The sequence below is a fragment of the Rhinoderma darwinii genome, chromosome 6, assembly GCF_050947455.1.
Source record: "Rhinoderma darwinii isolate aRhiDar2 chromosome 6, aRhiDar2.hap1, whole genome shotgun sequence".
In the NCBI taxonomy this organism is placed as follows: domain Eukaryota; kingdom Metazoa; phylum Chordata; class Amphibia; order Anura; family Rhinodermatidae; genus Rhinoderma; species Rhinoderma darwinii.
The window spans coordinates 109177845-109204260 of NC_134692.1; the positions used below are offsets into that span (position 1 = coordinate 109177845).

Below are 26416 nucleotides of genomic sequence, written 5' to 3' on the forward strand. Positions count from 1 at the left end.
ATTTTCCAGGCGTTTTTGTGAAATTTTATACAAAAGCCTGTGGGGCAAAAACACTAGAAAAAAACCGATACCTCCAGCATACTGCCTTTTGGATAAAAAGACACTGATCCGCAAAAATCGAAATGCTGTGAATATAGGTTTTCTCATAGTTTATTATAGATCTTCAAGAACATCCGGCAGCAGTGTTTTTTGGCAAATAATAAATGCTGCAAAAAAACACAACTGCAAACCTGCGTAAACATTGTGTGATTCCTGCCTGTATGAGGCACATATCAATACAGGTGTGTGGGTAGAAGAGCAGTAGATGCTGCAACCACCAGAACTTCATGTCAATTCGGAATGCCCACCTCCTAAATATTAGGCCCTGGAGAGCAATTTTCCGTAAAATAAAAGTTAAATAGTTTTCTCTCCACCTCAAATTTTTATTCCACTGCAAATCGGTGCACAGTTTAATATTCAGTATACCTAAATGTGTGTTGTGGTCTAATTGTTTAGTAGTTTTTATAGACCTTCATTATGGCCCCTTGTACCAATTTGTTTTGATTCACTGCATATTATGTCTAAGGCTGGGTTCACACACCCTATTTACGGACGTAATTCGGGCGTTTTAACCTCGAATTGCGTCCGAAAATACGGCTCCAAAGCGTCGGCAAACGATTGAATGGGTTTTACGATGTTCTGTGCCGACGGTCATTTTTTTTACGCGCCGCTGTCAAAAGACAGCGCGTAAAAAAGACGCCCGCGTCAAAGAAGTGCATGTCACTTCTTGAGACGTAAATGGAGCCGTTTTTCATTGGCACCATTGAAAAACACCTCCAATTAAGTCCGTAATTGCCACCGCGAAAAACGCGAGTACGAGCAATTTACGTCTGAAATTCCGGAGCTGTTTTCTCCTGAAAACAGCTCCGTAATTTCAGCCGTATCGGACGCTGCCATGTGAACATACCCTAACACTTTCTCAGAAGCCTTTTTATAACGTAGTCACTTTTATGTTGTCCTTTTCTTTCTTAGAAGATACACGAGTCAGTGGCCATACTAAAAACGTCATCAAACCCTGAATGTGCAGAGTTAAAGCCTCCACAAAAGCCTCATCTAAGACTTGCTCAAGTCCAAAACCCCAAAGGCATCGCCTTGTCATGGAACATCCACAATTCTGATCCCAGCTGTGCTCCTGCTAAAGCCTATTGCCTTTATGTACACCAGGGAGATCCAAACAACCCCAAAAAACTCTGGAAAAAGATAGGTGAAATCAAGGCTTTACCATTACCAATGGCTTGTACGCTCACACAATTTGTTGAGGACACCACATATTCTTTTGCCATGAGAGCCAAAGATGCCAATGGACGCTTCGGACCACTGTGCGATATACAGTCTACTACGCTAAAGCCTCTGAGCTCCTCTAAGAAATAGTTTGTCACTGTTACCCAAAGTATATGAATTGTTTTCACTCATATTGAGTCTTTGTTTTCTTTTATGGTTCTTCTATTTTAAAGCTACTTTTGTTTTGTATAATCCTTTTTTTTTTTTTTTTTTTTTTTTTTTTTTTACTGCTGCCTTTGAGCTGTACAGGATGGTATAGGGTTGTGTTGTACAGTTTTATAATAAGTTTAACAATCCACACACCTTTTTAAATGGATTCTCTGGCAAAAAATGTTTCCATCAATGTGTGGGGGAGGGGGAGTTGCGGTACGATTCCCAGGATCCCCTACCAATCAGCAAATGATCGTTGTTTACCTAGGCAAAGTGGCTCATTGGTACGTGCGGATGTGTACTACATCTCCGCCCTATTCACTTAAATGGGACTGAGCTGAAGAACTAAACACAGCTGCACATGTGCCTGGATAAACCTTAAAGCCAGGTTCAGACTCTCAGCATTTGCGGTGCAGGTTCCGCAGTGCAAAGGGTGAAATCCGCATGTAACGCATACAAATTTTGCTGTGCATCTCTTCAAAATCTGTGGTGGAAATTAACCGCCACATCTGGACATTGCCTAAAGGCCCTTCTGCTGAAGACCCCTACCAATCACACATTGAAGACCTATTCTAAGGATAAGCCATCAATGTTTTTCCCCCGCAATCCCCTTTTTAAAGGGGTTTTCCCATCAGGGACGTTTGACATATTCACAGGATATATCATAAATGTCAGATGTGGGTCACACCTCTGGGACCTGCACCTATCTCTAGAAAGCGAGCTACGCTGTTTCCGTAACTAGAGTTCAGTTCTATGGGACTTAAGGAAACCGAGTAGCTCAGCGAGCTACACGGTGTTCTTCTTCTTCATGGTCGGAAATGACACGCTTCAGCCGCAACGCAGAGAGGTAGAACGTGGATATGTCATAACTGTCCCTGATGGGGAAACCCCTTTAATTCCAAACCCTGTTCAATTTAAACTTTCAGCCAATTAAATAGGTAGTCTGGCATTCGAAAGGATCTGCTTGCTTTTTTTTTTTTTAAAGAAACTGCGCCATTCTTGCCCATTGTATCTAATAGTTCCGTTCCATTCATTAATTTAATTTTCTAATCCTGGACAATCCCTTTAAATATAGCTTGACTGCATCTATATATTTACTCCATACCTCGTTAGTTCCAATGGCCTTACTATTGAGCTCAACATATTTTATCATTTAGTTTAGGTTGAAAAGAGGTTTCTTGTAAAGTAGCACATTCTGGTACTTGATCTGTGCAGTGCCGGAGGCCTCATTTTACAGGATTTTTCTTAGTTCTTGAAGGTGGCGATCACCTTTTGGACTTTGATTTTCTGTTCATTTCCTTTTATGTAGAATTGAATGGGATTTCTTTCCATCACCTCAAGCAAGGATCTCTACACATCACTGCTTATTGGGCAGAAGTTGCCATAGTTTATAATTCAGGCAATAGCCATGGTTTGCTGATCCATCCAAGTGCTTCAGAAAAGGACATGGGTGGTTGTGGGAATATTTTTTTTTTTAACTTGTATTATAGCAAAACTCATATTTTGAAGTCCTATTTATAGAAAAGAGGCTGCATGTCCTTTTTTTTGTTCTGACTTTTCAAAGGTAGAACGAGCAACTCGCCAAGCCGGTGTCTGTTGGACATCTTGGACTATCTACAGGGTAATGCAGATTTTTCATTGTAATTAATTAATAAAAGCAACCGCTCAAACTAAAATGTCAATCGAGCATAGATGAATTCTAAAAGGATACTACTAGTATTTGCAAGTGTTAGGGTGGGGCGGTATCTGCATCCCTCCATATGCATTTTTTTAACGCTTTGTCCACGTTCGGTTAATGGCTTCTGTTATTAAAGGAGCCATGACCACTTTGACAGGGTGGCTTTGAAATTAATCCTGACAAATCTCATTGCTTTTATAATGGATCAGTCATGTTTACCTTCTGGGGAACAATATTGCTGCAGACTATGCGATTCTTGCCAAGCAAAAGAAACCTTATGGTTAAACAAAATGAGTGTTAGCAGCAGCACAACTGCCGTCCTGTCCTGTAAATAACATGTAATCCTGATCTAATGAAGAGTTAAGCAACTTTGATATATTTCCTCACTGTCTTTAATTGTCCAGGATTGTAAAAATACTTTAAGAGCAGCACCGCTGCACGTCTGGTCCCTGCAGGTCTTGGTTGACTTTCCCGCAGTGATGATGTGCCATTCATACACGTAATCACATCAGCCAATCACTGGCCTCAGCTGTCTCGTGCCTTACATTCTAGCATCACCCCTGAGGGGAGTGATTGGCTGAAGTGGTTACATGCATGAACGGCATGTCATTTCTGGGGAAAAGTCAACAAAGGCCGATGGGAACGCCTGGGGGATTGAACAGGTGAGTATTGTTTTTTTTTAATTGTTTCTATCAACTTTCCTTCTCTTACGCAGGTTTTTCAGAATGAATTTTTTCTCTATGCTTGCCGTTAGTGAATTGAATGGCTACATCTATAGGCTGAAAACCGTCCTGACCACTCCTGTTCTTACTATCAGATTAACCAGTTTACATAGAATTACAACGGGAGATTAAATTGGCTTGTTCTCTTAAATGGAATCTGGCAAATCTATTCACCCAATGCATTCTAGTAGCTGGCAAGTCAGCAAAATTACTCCTCTCTAGTTGAAATGCATCAGCATAGGTAAGTGCTATGAGCCTGGAGTCCAGGGCAACCGAGAAATCTGCTCCTGTGTTTAAGGCTCTGATCACATCTGCATTGGTGGCTCTGTTCAGAAAAATATCGCTGAATGCAGCGCTATTTTTCCTGTGAAAATCATAAACCCCATTCTGGAACCTGTCCGACCCCATTATAAGTCAAAGGGGTCTGTCGGGTGCTGGTGGTATCCATCTCACAACGGATCAGGCAAAGCAATGTGGCTTCTGTTATGTCGAAAGACTAGTGTAGCTGTCCTAGAGATACCATCTATGATGGCTGAGGATTTGTGGTAGCTTTCTGAGCAGTCCACCAACAATGCAGTACAGACTGGGTGTGAAGGAGAACTCTAGACCACTAAATGACTTCCAAGCAAATGCACTTCTAGTTACTTTCGACAAGTACGTGAACTCAGGGAAGAATGGGTGCAGGGCATCATTGATGAAATTGTACAAGTATTATGCTGTGATTGTACTTCACTTTATAGACCGTCTTTTATGAAGTATAAAATGTCTAGAAATGTGTTAACATCATTTTATGTATGTTTAGCCCATTCTATGCTTTCTTTGATGTTGATGGGTTTTCATTGAGGTTGACAGGGTTTTCCTGACATGAGTACTTGCCATACTAGAGGTTTTTCCAGTGCTCTTATGTTGCCCTGTAAGGTAACCAGGCCAGGATCACACAGGGCAGTTTTGGTCCATTAAAAGCATCCAAAGCTGCCCTGAGTGTACCTTTCCCTTCCTTGTGTTTGAACCCCAACCCACCTGATGTATATATTTGTAAATAAACGTATAGTGTGACATACCCATACTTTTTCTATGGAGCAAATCCTGAGTATTTTTTATGTTTGACAGATGCTATTAACTTCTAGTAGGGTCCATTGGCGTTTCGCTGCTTTTGACGGCAAGAATAGCACTGCCGACTCCATTGTTTTTTGATGGCAAGAATAGTGTAAAGTGCTAAAACACTATTCCTGGACAACAAAATCATCTTCTCTCCCAACTGCCGTCACATTTAAAATTTGGTGGGGGACACGGCTGGCCTCTGCATTGCAGGTACTCGGAGTATAGGTTTTAAGTAACTTTACTTTTTTATTTTCTTCCTTAAAACTACACATCTATGAATTTTTATAAATATGAGTTGCTTTTCAGATTGTGTAACTATTTTGTTTTTCTGTCTATGTCAATAAAACCTAATGTGTGGGATTATTCGGCGTGCTTCATGTATCCTCTAGATATTTCATTTGCATATTGACATATATTTTAGATGTGTTTTGTTTTTTTACAGATTAGAATATAAAAGCATGCACTGGCCTTAAAGAGGCTCTGTCACCAGATTTTCAAACCCCTATCTCGTATTGCAGCAGATCGGCGCTGCAATGTAGATTACAGTAACGGTTTGTTTTTTTTTCAAAAACGAGCATTTTTGGCCAAGTTATGAGCATTTTTATATTTATGCAAATGAGCCTTTCTTAAGTACAACTGGGCGTGTTTAAAGTTATGTCCAAGTGGGCGTGTATTGTGTGTGTACATCTGGGCGTTTTTACTTATTTTACTAGCTGGGCGTTGTGAATAGAAGTGTATGATGCTGACGAATCAGCATCATCCGCTTCTCTTCGTTAACACCCAGCTTCTGGCAGTGCACAGACACACAGCGTGTTCTCGAGAGATCACGCTGTGACGTCACTTCCTGCCCCAGGTCCTGCATCGTGTCGGACCAGCTAGTAAAACAAGTAAAAACACCCAGATGTACACACACAATACACGCCCACTTGGACTTAAGTACAACTGGGCGTGTTTAAAGTTAAGTCCAAGTGGGCAGTTTGCGCCCACATATATGGCATCGCCATACCTGAGAGGACCCGCTTAACGTTTGAGGTATTTGTCTTCAGTGGCACAAACTGGGCACAACATATTATGCACTAAAATGGCATACCAGTGGAAAATTGCAATATTCACACCCATCCGTGCATTAACCCCTTTGCGCACTATGACTTAATAGATGGTCATGGTGTGGGGGTTGATGTATGGAGCGGGCCCACGTGCTGAGCCCGCTCCATACGCTGCGGGTGTCAGCTGTGTATTACAGCTGACACCCAGGACTAACGGACAGGAACAGTGATCGTGCGGTTACAGAAGCCTGTAAAAATAACAATACTGCAATACATTAGTATTGCAGTATATTGTACCAGCGATCCAATGATCGCTGGTCCAAGTCTCAGAAGGGGACTAATAAAATGTGTAGAAGAATTAAACGTCTTAGTAGTGAGAGAAAAAAGTTTAAAGTAAAAAAAAAACCTTTTCCCATTTTTTCTTCTAAAGTAATGTAAAAAAAATAAACAAAATTGGTATCGCTACGTCCGTAAAAGGCCAAACTATTACAATCTACCATTATTTAACTCGCACGGTGAACACCGTAAAAAACTTAATTGAAACCTCCAAAAGCTGTTTTTTTTGTCACTTTAGCTCTCAAAAAAAAAATTAAATACAACTTATGTACCAAAAATGGTACTAATAAAACCTACAGCTCGTCCTGCAAAAAATAAGATCTCCCACCATTCAATCAACCGAAAAATAAAAAAGTTACGGCTCTCAGAATGGGGTGAAACAAAACAATTTTTATTTTAACGATTAGATTTTTCTTTGTAAAAGTAGTAAAATATAAAAAAAAACTATATTAATTTGATATCACCGTAATTGTATTGAGACGCAGAATAAAGTAAAGTTTTCGTTTTTACCGCACGGCGAAAGCTGTGAAAACTAAAACCCAAAAAAGTGGTATCAGATTTTTTTCCTATATCAGCCCGCAAAGAATTTTTGTTCTGTTTCCAAGTACATTTTATGGCACTTTAAATAGTGTCAATAGAAACTACAACTCTTCCCGCAAGAAAGAAGCCCTCACACCACTCTACTGACGGAAAAAGAAAAAAAGTTATGGCTAAGAACGTGGGGAGTGAAAAACGAAAATAAATCAAAAAATGGATCCGTCCTCCATGGGATAATTCATTTCTAATGAAAAAAAAATGACCCCATGTGGGGTATTTCCGTACTCAGGAGAAATTGCTTTACAAAAATTGTGTTTTTTTTCCTCCTTTTATCCCTTGTGAAAATTCAACATTTTAGTGGAAAAAAAAGTGATATTCATTTTCGCAGCATATTTCTAATAAATTCTGCAAAAGACCCGTGGGGTCTGAATGCTCACTATACCCCTAGAAAAATTCCTTGAGGGGTGTTTCCAAAATGGGGTAACTTTTGGGGGGTTTCCCCTGTTTTGGCCCCTCCAGGGCGTTGCAAACGCGACATGACACCGAAACCATTCCAGCAAAATCTGTGCGCCAAAATCCAAATAGTGCTCCTTCCTTTCTGAGCCCTGCTGTGGGTCCAATCAGCAGTTTATTACCACATATGTGGTATTGCCGTAATCAGGAGACATTGCTTTACAAATGTTGGGGTGCATTTTCTTTATTATTCCTTGCAAATATTAAAAATTTCTATGTTTTTTCAGAAAGACAGTAGATTTTCATTTTTACAGACTAATTCCAATATATTTTCTAAATTTTGGTATTTTTCAGAAAAAAATACCAAATTTATCGACAATTTTTTCACTAACAAAGTACAACATGTCACGAGAAAACAATCTCAGAATCGCTTCCAATGTTATTACCACATAAAGTAACACATGTTCGATTTGAAAAAATTGGCTGTGTCCTGAAGGCCAAAACAGGCTGGGTCCTGAAGGGGTTAATGTTCTAAGCATTTGCTATTGTAATCCATTCTTTGATGGGAATATTTTACAACTTTATTACACCATCTAAATTCTTTACTCAAGAAAAAATTCACTCAAATCTAATTCCAGCATACCTTGAAATTAAAGTTGTCATTTTCAGTCTTCATGATTAAAGTCTTTGGCAAGTAAGTCACAGACCCCCAACTCTTTGTGTCACCAGTGTTCCCATCATAACTCCAAATTTGGACTCTGGAAATTCTAGAACCTTGGGCAGCTCTGAATCCTAGTTATACTACTATACCTACTATGATTCTAATAATGATACTATATCATTTAGCTGTTAGATGACTAATCAGTGTCTCTTAGCTATATATAGAATTATTATTTTTACACCGGACATCTTTTTGCTACCAAGTGGGAACAATTATCTTAATTTCACCATCTGAAACGGGGAAACTAGTATGTTCTACAGTTTCTCTTTCTCAGATACTATATATGAGTACACTTATACAGCTTCAAATCCCCTGCAAAGACCTATTTAAAACATAAATTGATTGCTTCCTGCAGCTGCCACTAGAGGCAGCTTAGGGCCCTTTCACATCTGTGTTCCTTTCCGCTGAGGGTTTCCGTCAGGTTAACCACTCAACAGAAAGGCAAGCTGAAACCTTAGCACCCATGTGAATGGGATTATTTATACACACAGAACAACTAACTGGCAACATTGGGGTGGGCTATATTAAGCAACAACTGAATAGTCTGTTTTCGAAGTTGATGTAAGGGAAAATGGGCAAGCTTAAGGATCTGAGCAACTTTGACAAAGGCCAAATTGTGATGGCTCGACGACTTGGTCAGAGCATCTCCAAAACTGCAGGTCTTCTGGGGAGTTCCCAGTATGTAGTGGTTAGTACCTACCAAAAGTGAGCAAGTTCGGGTTGTCCAAGACTCTCATGCATGTGTGGAGCGAAAACAAGCCTGTCTGGTCCAACTCCATAGGCAACCTACTGTAGCATAAATTGCAAAAGTTAACGCTGGCTCTAATAGAAAGGTGTTAGGACACAGTGCATTGCAGCTTGCTGTATAGCAACAACCCGGTCAGAGTGCCCATGCCAACTCCTGTACACCACTAAAAGCTTCTACAAATGGGCATGTGAGCATCGGAACTGAACCATGGTGTAACGGAAGAAGTCTGATAAATCACGTTTTCTTTTACATCGTGTGGTCTCTTATCTGGGGAAGAGATAGCATTAGGCCTTATTTACGTTTTTTGCGCGTTGCAGTTCCGTGTGTCATCAGTGTTTGGTGCGTGGCTGCGTGATTTTCGCGCATATGGCATCCTTATGACAAAAAATGAATGGAGACCCAGGGTAGTTGGCAGGTATAATATACAATGAACAGAAAGAATGCCTGCAGGCAAACAAACCCTTTTTCCCAACTACCCCAAAATACAATAAGAACAATATTTTATTATGCTACGTATAGCAGAACAAGACAGACCACATATATGTTTTTAAAATAGTCACTGCCAAGAGCCGGACATGAAGGTAAACTGCTGATACAAATGCCGCACTGTGTTAGCAACCATGAGGGCCGTCATAGCCAATTTAACTTGTAAATGCTACCTAAGTGATAAGGCAGTAGATACGGCTTGAGGCAGGAATTAAAACAAACATAGCCCTCGCCCGACATGTTTCGCTAACTAGTAGCGTCCTCTAATTAGTCCCGTGTACCTCTGAGGACGCTACTAGTTAGCGAAACATGTCGAGGGGGCTCTGTTTTAATTCCTGCCTCAAGCCGTATCTACTGCCTTATCACTTAGCCAATTTAACTTGTTAATGCTACCTATGATGGCCCTCATGGTTGCTAACACAGTGCGGCATTTGTATCAGCAGTTTACCTTCATGTCCGGCTCTTGGCAGTGACTATTTTAAAAACATATATGTGGTCTGTCTTGTTCTGCTATACGTAGCATAATAAAATATTGTTCTTATTGTATTTTGGGGTAGTTGGGAAAAAGGGTTTGTTTGCCTGCAGGCATTCTTTCTGTTTATGGCATCCTTATGACACGGTTTTGAGGTTTCGAAAATGAAATGAAGGAGGTGGTTTTATTTTTCCCGTCATTTCTCGAAGTGTTGCGCGAATCACGTCTGTGTGCTGCGCGTGATTTTCACGCACCCATTGACTTCAATGGGTGTGTGATGCGCAAAAAACGCTAAAGTATAGGAAATGCAGTGAGTTTCACGCAGCGGACACACGCTGTGTGAAAAACAATGTCTGAATGGCCCCATTGACTTACATAGGTCCACGCGCGTATCACGGACGTGAAACACGTTTGTGTAAATAAGGCCTTAGGCTGCACTATTCTAAGAAGGCCAGCTGGCAGAGGCAGTGTGATGCTCTGAACAATGTTCTGCTAGGGAATCGTGTGTTCTTACATTTATGTGGATGTTCCCTTAAAACATACAACATACGTAAGCATTATTGCAGACCAAGGACACCCCTTCATGGCTATGGTATACCCTAGTGGCAGTGTTTTTTTTTCAGCAGGATAATGCGTCCTGCCACACTGCAAAAATTGTGCAGGAATAGTTTGAGGAACATGATAAGAGATCAAGGTATTTACTTGTTCCCCAAATTCTCCAGACTTCAATACGATCGAGGATCTGTGGAATGTGCTAGAAAAACAAGTCCAATCCATGGAGGCCCTACCTTGCAACTTATAGGACTTAAAGGTTCTGCTGCTAGTGTCGCACAGGACACCTACGTATGTCTTGTGGAGTCCATACCTTAACAGGCTTCTCAGCAATACCAGACAAAGCCCATGGCCAAGAGTGGCGCTGTTGCTGGGGTGTGGGATGCAGTTTTTGTTTTAATTCACACAGCCCCCTTTAGAAAAATTTTAGCCCATGCCATATATAAATATTTCTTCAATAATATATTAAGGGGGGAAAAAAACCAACAAGTTCATTTTTAAGTAATATTTTTCTTTTGTAACAATAAAATGACCAATTTCCATAACTAGATTTGAAACTACATGCAAAACAGATCCAGGAACAAATCTGCATTTTTATATATGTACAGTCTTCAAGGGGTAAAATCTGGCTATAAAGACGCTAAACTTCCAATAATTATGATAAAGAAACAATACATAGTTGTAAATTGCAAGACAAAGTTGAAATTCTGGAATGTCCAATGAATTGCAGCACGGCTAGTTTATTTTTATAACATATCACAAAAAAATAATCTGTTTTAGTCTTCTTTCTATGCATCATGGGTAATGTAAATCATTCCTGCTGCTTTATATGTTTTCATGGTGTACTTTTAGTTAAATTGGTGAAACATTGAATTTTTAGTGTCATTTTATCTCCAACACGATATCGAGTAATTATCCAGCATTATAAAATAAAGTGTTTGTAATATTTTCCTTATTGTTATTTTTCACTTTATAGCGAAAACACAAATTATGGTAACTGAGGTCACTTGTGTGTTGTCAGTACCCCCATTATCTGTTTAATGGCTTGTTCCACAACTGTCGGGGAACATGGAATGCTTCAATGCACTTTAATAATGGGGGATCTGACTACACCAAGAAAAAGTTAAGATAACCTATATTACAAAAATCTTTTCTTTTTTATACTGCTGTAATTATTCAGTGTTGTGTAAACCCACACTAAACATTTCAGCAATTTTAGGGGAAAAATAAGTTTCTGAAATGAAAACTGAGATGTATGAATTTTAGTTTTAAAACCTCCCCGTCCCCCTCCCTTGGACAATAAAAACTTGTTATATCTACCAACCCCCAAAAAATATATTTATATAAAATTAAAACAAAAAAGTTCAAGTTGTAAAACATTATACATGTATTGTAATATTCTAATTCTTTCCCATTAACCCAAGAAGGGCCAATGTTCCAGGATTCTTGTATAATGTGTCATTCTTAGCATTAAGCACGCTAAGAAAACAGTACATGTTTAAGGAACGTTACCATTTACTACAAAACCACATTAAAATGATTATATACAAAATGGTTATCTGCATTTGGTTTTTGTAATGATAGAATTAATCTTGCTGATACTATGGCTTATTTACGCTTTCTAAGTATCAAGTACATGATGCTGTTAATGAAAGTGAAGGCAAAGGCAATCCAAGCTAGAATAAAGGAGTATCCAAATGTGCCGTCCTTTTTCATATTCGGATGGAATTCTTCATGCATGGAAGAGTAGATTGCAGCAGCGATCATAACACACAGGCCTAAAAGATTAAAAGGAAAAAAATATATAGTCAACATATAAAATTCTATAGGTCTAGATGTATAATTAAGGCCAGTGCCTTGGGGCGGCAGATGCTGAGATGGTGCTCGTTTTGTCATACTTTTTTCTTAATCCATAAAGACAAATTATGCAAATGAACAAAAGGAAAGAGAAAACATGCACACAGGATGGAAAATCCATGGACGATTAGGCCTCGTTCACACAGAGTTTTTTGGAGGAAGAAAATTCTGCCTCAAAATTGCGTTTTTCGCTCCCGCCCATTGAGTGCTACGGGCAAAAAACTCAGCGAAATACGCTTTCTCTGCCTCCTATTGATGTCAATGGGAGGTCAGAGGCGTAAACGCGCGAAGATAAGGCATGTCCCTTCTTTCTCCCGCGAGGCGGTTTTACCGCTCGCGGGAGAAAACCACCCCCGCCTCCCATTGAAATCAATGGGAGGCATTTTCGGCCGGTTTTTTATGAGGTTTGCGGTGAGGTTTCCGCTCCAAAAAGCTTGCCTATATACTCCGTGTAAACAGGGCCTTACAGTAGCAGCTATGTGGATGAGATTTTAGAAAAAGACATCTACGTGCTGTGAAAACATTCCGCATGGAAATCAGAGGGGGGGGAAATCTGTAACATGCAGGTTTTGCTGCGGAAGAACCTGTAACAAATCCACCACATGTGTGGGGACCGCAACTACAGTCTGCTTAGTGCAGAATAATCTGTTAAGGCCTCACAGGCGTCTTATGGCTCCGTTCAACCTACGAATTGTTCTAGGCTGCATTACTCTACGTTACATCCATATACCGCCAATTTCATAAGGAGATTTTTTTCCACTACCTTCCCCGGTGCTTACAGTTGCCATGGGAACTTACTAATGGTCAAAGGGTTATTGCTTGATTTCGGGCCAATCACCCAAGTCTACAGTCAACTAAATAATAAATGAATCTGTGCGGCAAACGTGAACAAAAAAATTAAATGTATTGGTCAGAAAGTATATCTAACTTGCTTGAGGAATCTTATTTGGTAGCTTCAGACACCATTAAAGAGTTTATCCAGAATTAGAAAAAATCTGATTTTATTTCTCCACCCAGAGACAGTGCCACCATTGTCCATAGGACATGTCCGGTATTGCATTCCGCTATCATTCACATGTTTGGAGATAAACTGCAATACCAATCATAGTCCACGAATCAGAGTGGCGCTGTTTCTGGAAAAAAAAATCTTTATTTTTCTAATCCAGGGCAACTGCTTTTAAAGTCAATATGGAGAAATTTAAACAAAAACAAAAAAAACGCATGTTCCATCCTATAGAAACTCCCGGCACTAAAAATCTGCATCAACCATTCACTAATGGCATCGTGTCACATCTTCTCCCTGCAGCAGGAACCAAACGCAATAAGGGTATGTGCACACGATAGCAGGCATTTACGTGTGAAAAGACAGACTGTTTTCAAGAGAAAACAGCTGCCTCGTTTCACACGTAAATGCTCCTCCTCGTAATGAGTTCAATGAAGAACGGCTCAAATTACGTTGCAAAGAAGTGTCCTGCACTTCTTTGCCGAGGCAGTCAATTTACACGTCGTGGTTTGACAGCTGTCAAACGACGACGCGTAAATTACAGGTCGTCTGCACAGTACGTCGGCAAACCCATTCAAATGAATGGGCAGATGTTTGCCGACGTATTGTAGCCCTATTTTCAGACGTAAAACGAGGCATAATACGCCTCGTTTACGTCTGAAAATAGGTCGTGTGAACCCAGCCTAAGGCTGGGTTCACACGACCACATTAACGTCCGTAATGGACAGACGTATTTCGGGTGGAAGTCCCGGACCGAACTCCTAGCATCATAGTTATGTACGATGCTAGGAGTCCCTGCCTCTCCGTGGAACTACTGTCCCGTACTAAAAACATGATTACAGTACGGGACAGTTGTCCGGCAGCGAGGCAGGGACTCCTAGCATCGTACATAAGTGTGATGCTAGGAGCCCGGCTCCCTGCACTGTGTTCGGTCCGGTACTTGCGGCCGAAATACGTCCGTTAATTACGGACGTAATTAGTGTGTGTGCACATACCCTTACTGTTCAAGGGCCTGCCAGCAGCAAGGTCTGCTTTCTATCTGGAGGGTCCTCATTCTCTACACAATAGAAATGTTTTATCCAGAGTGTAGAGAACATAAATAAACAATGATATAGAAACAAAACACAAAAGATAGGACTAAGCGAAGTATTCATTAATCTCCTTAATTAGGCATTACAAGACTGCAACCGGCCTCAATTAAGATAACAAATAGATCAATATTATAAAACTATGATACGGAATACAGAATGATAATAGTTTCATAATGAAAGCATTTATTATTTTATGAAATGACAACAATGAACAATTAGAACGTCTAATTAAGAAGATCGACGACTATTTAGTGTAACAGTGCCATGCACAGTTTGAGATTATAATCTGTGTGTGGTGTTATTCCTTGCATGGCGGCTCAGTAGGTAGTATAGTTGCCTTGCAGCACTGAACTCCAATCAAGATCGTCGTCCCACCCCCCCCCCCCGTGTTTAACCCTTATATATGCCTGTGTGTGTATGTGTGTATATATATATATATATATATATATTCATATATTCCAAGAAACAGGCAGCGCTCCAGAGATGTAGCAAAACTAGAAACATTTGCTTTACTCCATCAGTCAAAACAGCAACGTTTCAGCTCTACCATAGAGCCTTTCTCAAGCTAGTGAACACGTTACAACACTGCATATATAGGAAAGCCTCAATCAGGAGGAAGGGTTTGCATCAGAAAATAATTAACCATACACAGTGAATATGGCATACAGTTAAAGCATAGTGTTAACAAAGTGCTATAGAAAAAAAACATGTCATAATGTATATATCTCCAGAAATTACAATCCATAAAACGTACAGTCAGTGCATACCCATGATTGCGCACAATTAGGTGTTGCTAGCACCTGTGAATACATTTAGAGCAAATGGAGACACTCAACCGGAGATATCGGCTGTTAAAGTTCAAAACAACCGCGCTACTGATGACGTCCCCTGTGCGCTATTGCGCATGCCCAGGAGACCAAATATGTCAGAGGTGAATCGTTCAACTGCGCATGTCCGCGCATGCGCCAACGTAGATACTGTGCCGAGAATGCCATATTATAGAAGGGCAAACTGAAACCATCTGTCAGTATTGCTCCAAGCCGATTTCCACAAAAGTGTGCAAGGAAAACGCAGGGAAGATGCGGTGCAAACTGCAATCATGAGATATACAGTACAGGGACCAGAATACAATCTGGAAAAGGCCAAAAGAATAGGACCAGACTACGCACCTTTTAACCCATATTTTACCCCATATAAATGTAACTATATTATGTAGCAAGGCACCTCAATCCATAGACATATGTACAGGAAACCAGATAAACATAGATTAGATAGATAGATAGATAGATAGATAGATAGATAGATAGATAGATAGATAGATAGATAGATAGATAGATAGATAGACCGAGACCCACAGGAGCGCATCATAGACTTACCCCTCAATCAATTTTCTCTAACATTGCCATATTTTTGGATTGAACCCTTAGATGTTTTGCTACTGATGCTCAAATCACATATACAGGACACCACAGATTTTTTTGGTCAAACTACAGAATTTGAGGCTGGAAGAGGGTAGTGAGGTTATCCTTGCCTGATTTGATGTGGTATCTTTATACACATCAATCCAACATGAGTGTGGGTTAAGAGCAGTTGAAGGGAGGCTGGCTGAATCGGAATATTCAACTGAGAGTAGCACATTATTACTGTCATTGCTGGAAGTCATATTGACCAACAACTATTTATTGTTTCATGACCAATTTTACGTCCAATGCCAAGGTGCCGCAATGGGCTCCAATATAGCACCGACATATGCTAATATCTATATGCGTTCTCTCGAGGAGGGCCTTTATGTATCCCACTATTTTCGGCATGTGCTGAGATGGTGGCGGTACATAGATGACCTCTTCCTCGTCTGGAGGGATCATCAGATTTGACTGAATTCCATGATTTTCTTAACACTATTGATCAGACTGTTAAATTAACTTTGGTTAGTTCAAGGACAACACTACAATTCCTGGACGTCCTGGTGGAGTTAGAGGGTACGACATACTGTACTGTATATCTCATGATTGCAGTTTGCACCACATTTTTCTTGCACACTTTTGTGGAAATCTCCTGACAGACGGTGTCAGTTTGCCCTTATATAATATGGCGTTCTCGGCACAGTATCTACATTGGCGCATGCGCGGACATGCGCAGTTGAACAATTCACCTCTGACATATTTGGTCTCCTGGGCATGCGAAATAGCGCACAGGGGACGCCGTGAATAGCGCGGTTGTTTTGAACTTTAACAGCCGATATCATCAGGGTGAGTGTCTCCATTTATTCTCTTAATGTATTCACAGGTGCTAAAAAATACCTAATTGTGCACAATCATGGGTATGCACTGACTGTCAGTACGTTTTATGGATTGTAATTTCTGGAGATATATACATTATGACATGACATGTTTTTTTCTATAGCACTTTGTTAACACTATGCTTTAACCAGTGGCGTAACTACCGCCGTAGCAGCCGTAGCGGCTGCTACGGGGCTCGTGGCATGAGGGGGCCCGTGTCGCCCACCATGGCCGGAGGCTCCGCTAGCAGCCGCTATGGCTGCTACAGCGGGACGCCACTGAAGACTATGGCAGAGCAGTGAGGTATCTCCCCGCTCTGCCATTAAACAAAAGACATGTATCCCCTATCCACAGGACAGGGGATACATGTGTGATCGCTGGCACTGATAGGGAGAACGGGGGACTGAAAGTCCCCTGAAGTTCTCCATCACAAACCTCGGACTTCCGGGGTCTGTGTCGGCAGCTCCGTAGAAATGAATGTAGCGCCGGGCGCACTTGTGCGCATGCGTGACCCGCGCTCCTTTCATTTTTATTGAGCTGCGCAGACCCCGTAAGTCAGAGGTTAGTCATGGAGAACTTCGGGGGACTTTCAGTTCTCCCCGTTCTCCCTATCGCTGCCAGCGATCACACATGTATCCCCTATCCTGTGGATAGGGGATGCATGTTATTTGTAGGACACACTGTAGGTCGCATTTTTTGGGGGGGGTTGGGGACGCTGTATGGCGTTCCCTACAGGGGGGGGCTGTATGGCGTTCCCTACAGGGGGGGCTGTAGGGGACGCCATACAGCCCCCCTCTGTAGATGACGCCATACAGACCCCTCTGTAGATGGCGCCATACAGCCCCCTCTGTAGATGACGCCATACAGCCCCCCCTGTAGATATCTACAGAGGGGGCTGTATGGCGTTATCTACAGGGGGGCTGTATGGCGTTATCTACAGGGGGGGATGTATGGCGTTATCTACAGGGGGATGTATGGCGCTATCTACAGAAGTGGCTGTATGGCGTTATCTACAGGGGGGGCTGTATGGCGTTATCTACAGGGGGACTGTATGGTGTTATCTACAGGGGGACTGTATGGCGTTATCTACAGGGGGACTGTATGGCGTTATCTACAGGGGGGACTGTATGGCGTTATCTACAGGGGGGCTGTATGGCGTTATCTACAGAGGGGGCTGTATGGCGTTATCTACAGAGGGGGCTGTTTGGCGTTATCTACAGGCGGGGATGTATGGCGCTATCTACAGGGGGGGGGCTGTATGGCGTTATCTACATGGGGGCTGTATGGCGTTATCTACAGTGGGGGCTGTAAAAAGGCACTATCTACAAGGGGGGGGGGGGCTTGTGTGACACCCAGGGGAGGGGGGGCCCCAGTCAAAAGTTTGCTATGGGGCCCAGTCTTTCCTACTTACGCCCCTGGCTTTAACTGTATGCCATATTCACTGTGTATGGTTAATTATTTTCTGATGCAAACACTTTCCTCTTGATTGAGGCTTTCCTATATATGCAGTGTTGTAACGTGTTCACTAGCTTGAGAAAGGCTCTATGGTAGAGCTGAAACGTTGCTGTTTTGACTGATGGAATAAAGCAAATTTTTCTATTTTTGCTACATCTCTGGAGTGCTGCCTGATTCTTGGAATATACATTTTGGGTGACTTTGGTTGTGTCCCTGGCGGGCTTGCACCCTCATCTTTATGAACTGACTGTGCGGTAAACATTTTTTTGTTTCTCTATCGAGAAAGAGCGTATGTGGGCTGCGTAAAACTCACGACATGTCCTATACTTGGCAGTTTTTTGCGCATCACGCACCCATTGAAGTAAATGGGTGTATGAAAATTGCGCACGGCACACGCAAGCACTTCCGTGTGACGCGCGTGATTCACGCAACAGTAGATGAAGGAAGTGCTTTTATTTTTTCCTTCATTTCTTTATTTATTTTTCTAAACTTCAAAACCGCGTGTCATAAGCATGGCATATGCATGAAAATCACGCAGCCAACACTGATGACACACGGAAGTGCAACGCGCGCAAAACGCTGTGTGATGGCGACCTTTAAAAAGCACCATGCGTTTCCAAGGTTTTTTAGGTCATTTTTTTACGTGTTTTTTTTGTTGCTGTTTTTTAATTTCTGACATTTTGTATATGCGTGTTTCCTGGTGTTTTGGAAGTTCCATAGAGAAGCCTAGAGAGAAAAACTCCAAACCTGATAAAAACACCACTGCTCCAAAAATGCTACAAAACCACCACAAAACAATGTTAGGCTTTCACACTTCATTATAGACTTTGAATTAACATCTGGCCACATCATTTTTTGGATGAAAAAAAAACACTATGCCAACAAAAACGCAGTGATGTAGCAGTGTACAATGTACAATGGCAGTCACAACCTGCAACATGTCATGCTACAGTAATTCTTCATTGGTATACCGTTTAACTGCCCTCTGCTCAGAACGAGCAACACAATGAAAGCAGTATGGGGAATGGTGGGGCCCTAAGTTTTACCCCAAATTGGGCAATTCAGATTGACTGACTGGCTAAAGGCACACGGTGAAGTCTGAGTGATGCTCATTTTACTCCAATACCTACTCTTCCCATTGAAAGAAATAAAAATTAATAAAATAATTCACCAGAAATTATTGTTAGTGCGTTCGAACCTTAAACTACACATTGTTCACCCCTTTCTATCAATGTTTCAACTTATCCAGGAGCTTTTGATCCCTGAAGGCTGTTTGTCTGCAGCAATGTAGGCTGTGCAGTGACAACCAGTCAACATTAAAGACATTGAAGTACATCAACCAAATCCCCCTCCCCCCTCCAAAAAAAAACAGCATGTTAAACTGCAGCAAAAATACAAATAAAGTGTGAACCCAGCCGTATTGTTTACTATTGTATGGAAAGAGTTGATCTGCCAGTACAGAGCCATCTATCTTCTTAGATTTACTACCTATTGTTTACTTATGCATGTAAGCTGTTTTTAGTAAAGATTGTATATATAGTGCTATCCTCATTGTATGGGTTATTTAGGTAAGGTTGAATCTTAACCTATATCAAAGTCTACCTTTGACTTCCATTAAACAACTAGAAGACGTCTGTATTGTTTACTCTAGATTATAGCTGTGATGTACAATAGATCATTGCTATTTCTGCCCTTCTCTAGGACAATGTCCTAAGGCTTTATTCAGACGAACGGGAAAAACGTCCGTGCAACGCGCGTGATTTGCACGCGCGTTGCACGGACCTATATGTGTCTATGGGGCCGTGCTGACATGTCCGTGATTTTTCCTCAGCGTGAGTCCGCTGAAAAAAAGTCACAACATGTCCGTTCTTTCGGCGTTTTGCGCGCATCACGCACCCATTGAAGTCAATGGGTGCGTGAAAACCACGCATGCTGCACGGAAGCACTTCCATGCGAACTGCGGGATTCGTGCAAGAGCTGTCAAAAGGATGAATGTAAACAGAAAAGCACCACGTGCTTTTCTGTTTACAAACATCCAAACGGAGTGTCTGAGATGAGCGAACCCGGACAACCGAACCGAACTTCACCGGGTTCGGCCCAACTCGTTTTGACCGAACCCGGCAAAAAAAGACTTCAGGAGATAGTCACTGTCCAGGGTGCTGAAAGAGTTAAACTGTTTCAGCACCCTGGACAGTGATTTCCGCTCACAATATACATGAACGTGTAAAAAAAAAAAAAAAAAAGTTCTGACTTACCGATAACTGCCTGCTTCTTTTTCCAGTCTGACCTCCCGGGATGACAATTCAGTCCAAGTGACCGCTCCAGCCAATCACAAGCTGCATCGGTCACATGGACTGCCGCATCATCCAGGGAGGTGGGGCCGGATGTCAAGAGAGGCGCGTCACCAAGGCAACGTTTTTGTTTTTTTTAACAGGTTGCTCGATATTATGATCGGAATTCACTGTCGAGGGTGCTGAAAGAGTTAACTGCCGATCAGTTAACTCTTTCAGCACTCTGGACAGTGACTATTTACTGACGTCGACTAGCCTCATCTCTATGATGGCGGCTACGCGAAAATCACGCAGCCGCGCATCATACACGGATGACACACGGAGCTGTCAAGTGGTTTTTGCACGTGCAAAACGCCACGTTTTGCGTCCGCAAAAACGCCACGCTCGTGTGAATCCAGCCTCAGGCTGTATTCACATCGGGGGAACCCCTCAACAGAAAGGAAAACAGAGACCTTAGCATCCGTTTGCATCACCATTGATCTCAATGGTGACGTAAAATTTACTAATGGTGTCCGTTTGTCACCGTTGTGACAGGGTTCCATTGTTTTTGACAGAATCAATAGTTCAAATAGTCGACTACAGTATTAATTTCGTCAAAACAACGGAACCCTCACGGAACGGTGACAAACGCAAGCCAGTAGCAAAGTTTCCGTCACTATTTGGTGATGCAAATGGAAGCTAAGGTTTCCGTTTTCCTTTCCGTTCAATGGGTTCCCCAATGGAAAGCAAAGCTGATGTGAACACAGCCTTAAAGGGACTCTGTCCCCACATTATAAGTGCCCTGTCTCCTACATAAGGAGATGGACGCTGTAATGTAGGTGACAGCAGTGCTTTTTATTTAAAAAAACGATCTTTTTTCACAAAGTTAGCAGCGATTTAAGTTTATGCTAATGAGTTTCTTAATGCCCAAGTGGGCGTACTTTTACTTTCGACCAAGTGGGCGTTGTACAGAGGAGTGCATGACGCTGACCAATCAGCATCATGCACTCCTCTCCATTCATTTACACTGCACTAGCGATATAGATATATCACTATGTGCAGCCTCATACACAAACCCTAACAATACTACAGTGTCCTGATAATGAATACACATGACCATCCAGCCTGGACGTCATGTGTACTCAGAATCCTGACACTTCTGACTCTTTTTTGTGAGATTCCAGCAACGGATACGAAATCTCGCGAGATCTCCGAACTAAACGAGATTTGGATTCACTTGCCGGAATCTCACAAAAAAAGATTCAGAAGTGTCAGGATTCTGAGTACACATGACGTCCAGGCTGGATTTCATGTGTATTCATTATCAGGACACTGTAGTAATGTTAGGGCTTGTGTATGAGGCTGCACATAGTGATATATCTATATCGCTAGTGCAGTGTAAATGAATGGAGAGGAGTGCATGATGCCGATTGGTTATTGTCATGCACTCCTCTGTACAACGCCCACTTGGTCGAAAGTAAAAGTACGCCCACTTGGGCATTAAGAAAGCTCATTAGCATAAACTTAAATCGCTGCTAACTTTGTGAAAAAAGATCGTTTTTTTAAATAAAAAGCATTACTGTCACCTACATTACAGCGCCCATCTCCTTATGTAGGAGACAGGGCACTTATAATGTGGTGACAGAGTCCCTTTAAGACATTGTCCTAGAGAAGGGCAGAAATAGTGATGATCTATTGTACATCACAGCTATAATCTAAAAATATACCAATAGGGAATTTAGATTGTGAGCCCCAATGGCGACAGTAAAAAAGAGGACCTATGTACAGCGCTGCGTAATATGTTGGCGCTATATAACGGAAATAAATAAATAAAGTAAACAATACAGACGTCTTCTAGTTGTTAACCCCTTCTGTATCGGTACGCCATGGAAAGCCATGACTTCCCGCAAATTGCCGTATCCATACGGCAAATATTTGGCACCGGCCCAGAAGCTGAGCCTGTGCCATCATCGCCGGATCTCAGCGGTATCTTACAGCTGACATCCGGCTGTAAGGGCGGGGACCGAAATTAGCTTCGATCCCCGCCATTAACCCCTTAAGTGCAGCGCTCAAACGCGATCCATGCACATAAGGTGTTTGCAGCTCATCGGAACCCCAGCAATGAAATTGCCCGGGTTCCGGTGGTTGCAATGGCAACCGGAGGCCTAATACTGGCGTCCTGGTCTGCCTAGCACGGAAGCCGTTCAGGACCCGCCCGGCGGCGGAGCCTGATCGGCTTCCGTAGCCACCGGCAAGATGGCGCCGGCTCAGGAGCTGATCCGGCGTCATCAGCGGTGGAAGTCAGCTGTATGTTACAGCTGACATCCACCTGTAATGGCAGGAACCGGAGCTAGCTCCAATCCCTGTCATTAACCCCTTCGATGCAGCAATCGAAAGCGATCGCTGCATCTTAGCGGTTGCTAGCAGATCGCTAGCCCTGACAGGCAATCAGGACTGGCGACTGCTGCTATGGCAACAGGAGACACAATAAATTTTTTACAAAAGTAATTTTATTGTGCAAAAAGTTGTAAAACATAAAAAAAGTTCTATAAATTAGGTATCACCGGAATCGTACTCAGCCACAGAATAAAGTTAACATGTAATTTATAACGCATAGTGAACGCTGTATTAAAAAAAACTATACCAGAATTGCGGTTTTTTGTTTACCTGGCCTCCCAAAAAATAGGATAAAAGGTGATCAAAAAGTCGCATGTACCCCAAAATGGTACCAATAATAACTACAGCTCGTCCCGCAAAAAAACAGCCCTCATACCACTACATCTATGAAATAATAAAATTAGTTATGGCTCCAATAAGTCAGGAAATAAAAAATATGCAGTTGTGACGGCCCGAGGGGAACATTTCTTCTGTTTCAAGAGGCGATTTATCAAGGACCTAAAATTAGGGAACCGGGAAGGGGAGGGCCCAAACATATCCGCTGGAAGCGACGGTGCCCGTATTATACCAGGACAACACTTCCTAGCAAAATTCCCCAAACTGCAAAGGTGCGGAGTGTGGACCAAAAGGGGCATAAGAAAGAACGCCATATATCAGTGATCAGTGCGACACCGGCCTGTGCAGAAAGGATTGCTTCACAGTGTAACACACATCTATGGATCATTTTATTGTTTTTTTACCCCATTATTATACCACCTGACTATGCCCCTGATGTACTCTGCCCAGCTTACATGCACCCCCACATTATAAATGGAAATACCAGCAATACTCAAACAAATCTACTACCAAGCAAAATCGGCTCTCCAAAAGCCAAAATGGCGCTCCCTCCTCTCTGAGCCCTACAATGTGCCAAAACAGCAGTTTACTTCCACATATATGGCATTGTCATACCCAGGAGAACCCTTTTAACAATTTTTGGGGTGTGTGTGTCTCCAGTGGCATAAGCTGGGCATGACATATTTGCCACTGAAATTGCATATCTAGGGAAAAATATACATTTTTAATTTGCACCATCCGCAGCGCATTCATTTATGCAAAAGACCTGTGGGGTGAAAATGCTCACTGCACCCCTTAATAAATGCCTTGAGGGGTGTAGTTTCCAAATGGGGTCACTTCTCAGGGGTTTCTTTTATTATTTCACATCAGAGCCTCTGCAATTGTGAACCAATACTTTGTAAATCGCCAAATTAGGCCTCAATTTTACATGGTACGCTTTCACTCCGGAGCCTGGTCGACTGTCCAGGCAAAAGATTAGGGCCACATGTAGGGTGTTTCTAAAACCGGGAAACACCGCATAATAATTAGAGAGCTGTCTTGTTCTGGTGGCACAAGCTGGGCACCATATATTGGCATATCTATGGAAAAAATTCCCATTTTCACTCTGCAACATCGAGTGCACACTAATTTCCACAAAACACCTGCAGGGTGTAAAGGATCTGCCAGGCCCAGCTTCGGGGTTAATTTCCATAAGTAATCAGTCTTCACCTGAGTCTATCTCTTTGAGACTGACTCCAGCTTCCACCACTCAGGCTGGCAGGCTTAGGAGTGGGAGAGCCTATCGCAGCCTGGCCAGACGGAGCTAGCTCCCGCCCTCTGTCTATTTATACCTGCCTTTCATGTTCCTCCTTGCTTGTGATTCTTTCCATGTGGTTTCCTGGCCCAGCTACAGCTCCTAACAATTTGATCCTGCTCCATTCTGACCCTGGCTTTCTGACTACTCTTCTGCTCAGCGTTTGGTACCTCGTGCTCTCCTGGTTTGACTTGGCTCGTTCACCACTCTGTTGCTCACGGTTTTGCCGTGGGCAACTGCCCCTTTTCCTTTGCTTTATATTCCCTTGTATGTTTGTCTCGTGCACTTACTGAGCGTAGGGACCGCCGCCCAGTTGTACCCCGTCGCCTAGGGCGGATCGTTGCAAGTAGGCAGGGACAGAGTGGCGGGTAGATTAGGGCTCACTTGTCCGTTTCCCTACCCCTATCATTACACAGGTTTAACATGCTTACTACACCACTAGGTAAATGCATTGAGGGGTGTAGTTTCCAAAATGGGGTCACTTCTGGGGGGTTTCCACTGTTTTGGTCCCACAGGCGCCCAGAAACCAATGCAGCAAAATCTGCACTCCAAATGGCGCTCCTTCCCTTCTGAAGAACCCAACATTTGTATGGGGTATATGGGGTTTGTATGGGGTATATGGGGTATTGCCGTACTCGGGAGAAATTGCTTTACAAATGTTGGGTTCTTTTTTTCCTTTATTTGTTGAGAAAATGAAAAATTTTGCGCTAAAGCTACGTCTTAATGAAGAAAAAGGATTGTTTTTATTTTCACTGCCCAATTCTAATAAATTCTGTGAAACATCTATGGGGTAAAAATGCTTACTACACCCCTAGATAAATTCCTCAAGGGGTGTAGTTTCCTAAATGGAGTCACTTTTTGGGCGATTTCATTGTTTTGTCCCCTCAGGAGCTTTGCAAATGTGACATGGCCTCCGCAAACCATTCCTGCTAAATGTGAACTCCAAAAGCCAAATGGTGCTCCATTCCTTCTAAGCCCTGCCGTGTGTTCAAACAGCCGTTTATTACCACATGTGTGGTATTGTTTTACTCAGGAGAAATTGCTTTACAAATGCTGCAATGCTTTTTCTCCTTCAGTCCTTGTGGAAATAAGAGAAAAATAGCTAACCCTACATTTTCTTTGAAAAAAATGTAGATTTTTATTTTCAGGGCCTACTTCCAATAATTTTTGCAAAAAACCTGTGGGGTCAAAACGCTCACTATACCCTTAGATAATTTCCTCAATGGGTGTAGTTTCCCAAATGGGGTCACTTTTTTGGTATTTCCACTGTTTTGGCACCGCAAGAGCCCTTCAAACATGACATGGTGCCTAAAATATATTGTAATAAAAATAAGGCCCCAAAATCCACTAGGTGCTCCTTTGCTTCTGAGGCTGGTGCTTCAGTCCAGTAGCACACTACGGCCACATGTGGGATATTTCCTAAAACGGCAGAACCTGTGCAATAAATATTGAGTTGCATTTCTCTGGTAAAACTTTGTGTTATAAAGAAAATTGGATTAAAATTTATTCTGCAAAAAAATATGAAATTTGTCAATTTCACCTCTACTTTGCTTTAATTCCTGTGAAAAATATAAAGGGTTAAGAAATTTTCTAAATGTTGTTTTGAATACTTTGAGGGGTGAAGTTTTTAAAAAGGGGTGACTTTTTGGGTGTTTCTAATATACAAGGCCCTCAAAGCCACTTCACAACTGGACTGGCCTCTGTAAAAATAGCCTTTTGAAATTTTCTTGAAAATGTGAGAAATTGCTGCTAAAGTTCAAAGCCTTGTAACGTCCTAGAAAAATAAAAGGATGTTCAAAAAACTATGCCAATCTAAAGTAGACATATGGGGGATGTTAGTTAGCAACAATTTTGTGTGTTATAACTGCAGATACATTTAAGTTGAGAAAAATGCTAATTTTTGCAATTTTTCACAATTAAATACTGAACATATCGAGCAAATGTTGCCAGTAACATAAAGTCCAATGTGTCACGAGAAAACAATCTCAAAATCGCTTGGATAGGTAAAAGCATTCCGACGTTATTACCACATAAAGTGAAACATGTCAGATTTGAAAAAGGAGGCTCTGTCAGGAAGGTCAAAAGTGGCTAAAGCGGGAAGGGGTTAATGGA

At 42.0% G+C, this 26416-nt stretch overlaps 2 protein-coding genes across 5 annotated transcripts in view; one reads left to right on the top strand and one right to left on the bottom strand.

Moving 5' to 3' along the window:
* ATF7IP2 (activating transcription factor 7 interacting protein 2) overlaps positions 1–1453 on the top strand; it is a 92608-nt gene extending 91155 nt beyond the window's left edge. For both annotated transcript variants that reach the window (XM_075830092.1, XM_075830091.1), the window contains one exon: positions 1012–1453. In XM_075830092.1, coding sequence (XP_075686207.1) covers positions 1012–1410 — 399 coding nt within the window. In that variant the 3' untranslated portion in view covers positions 1411–1453. The remainder of the gene's footprint in view (positions 1–1011) is intronic.
* Positions 1454–10225: 8772 nt separating this feature from the next.
* EMP2 (epithelial membrane protein 2) overlaps positions 10226–26416 on the bottom strand; it is a 70636-nt gene continuing 54445 nt past the window's right edge. For all 3 annotated transcript variants that reach the window (XM_075831333.1, XM_075831334.1, XM_075831335.1), the window contains exon 5: positions 10226–12100. In XM_075831333.1, coding sequence (XP_075687448.1) covers positions 11931–12100 — 170 coding nt within the window. In that variant the 3' untranslated portion in view covers positions 10226–11930. The remainder of the gene's footprint in view (positions 12101–26416) is intronic.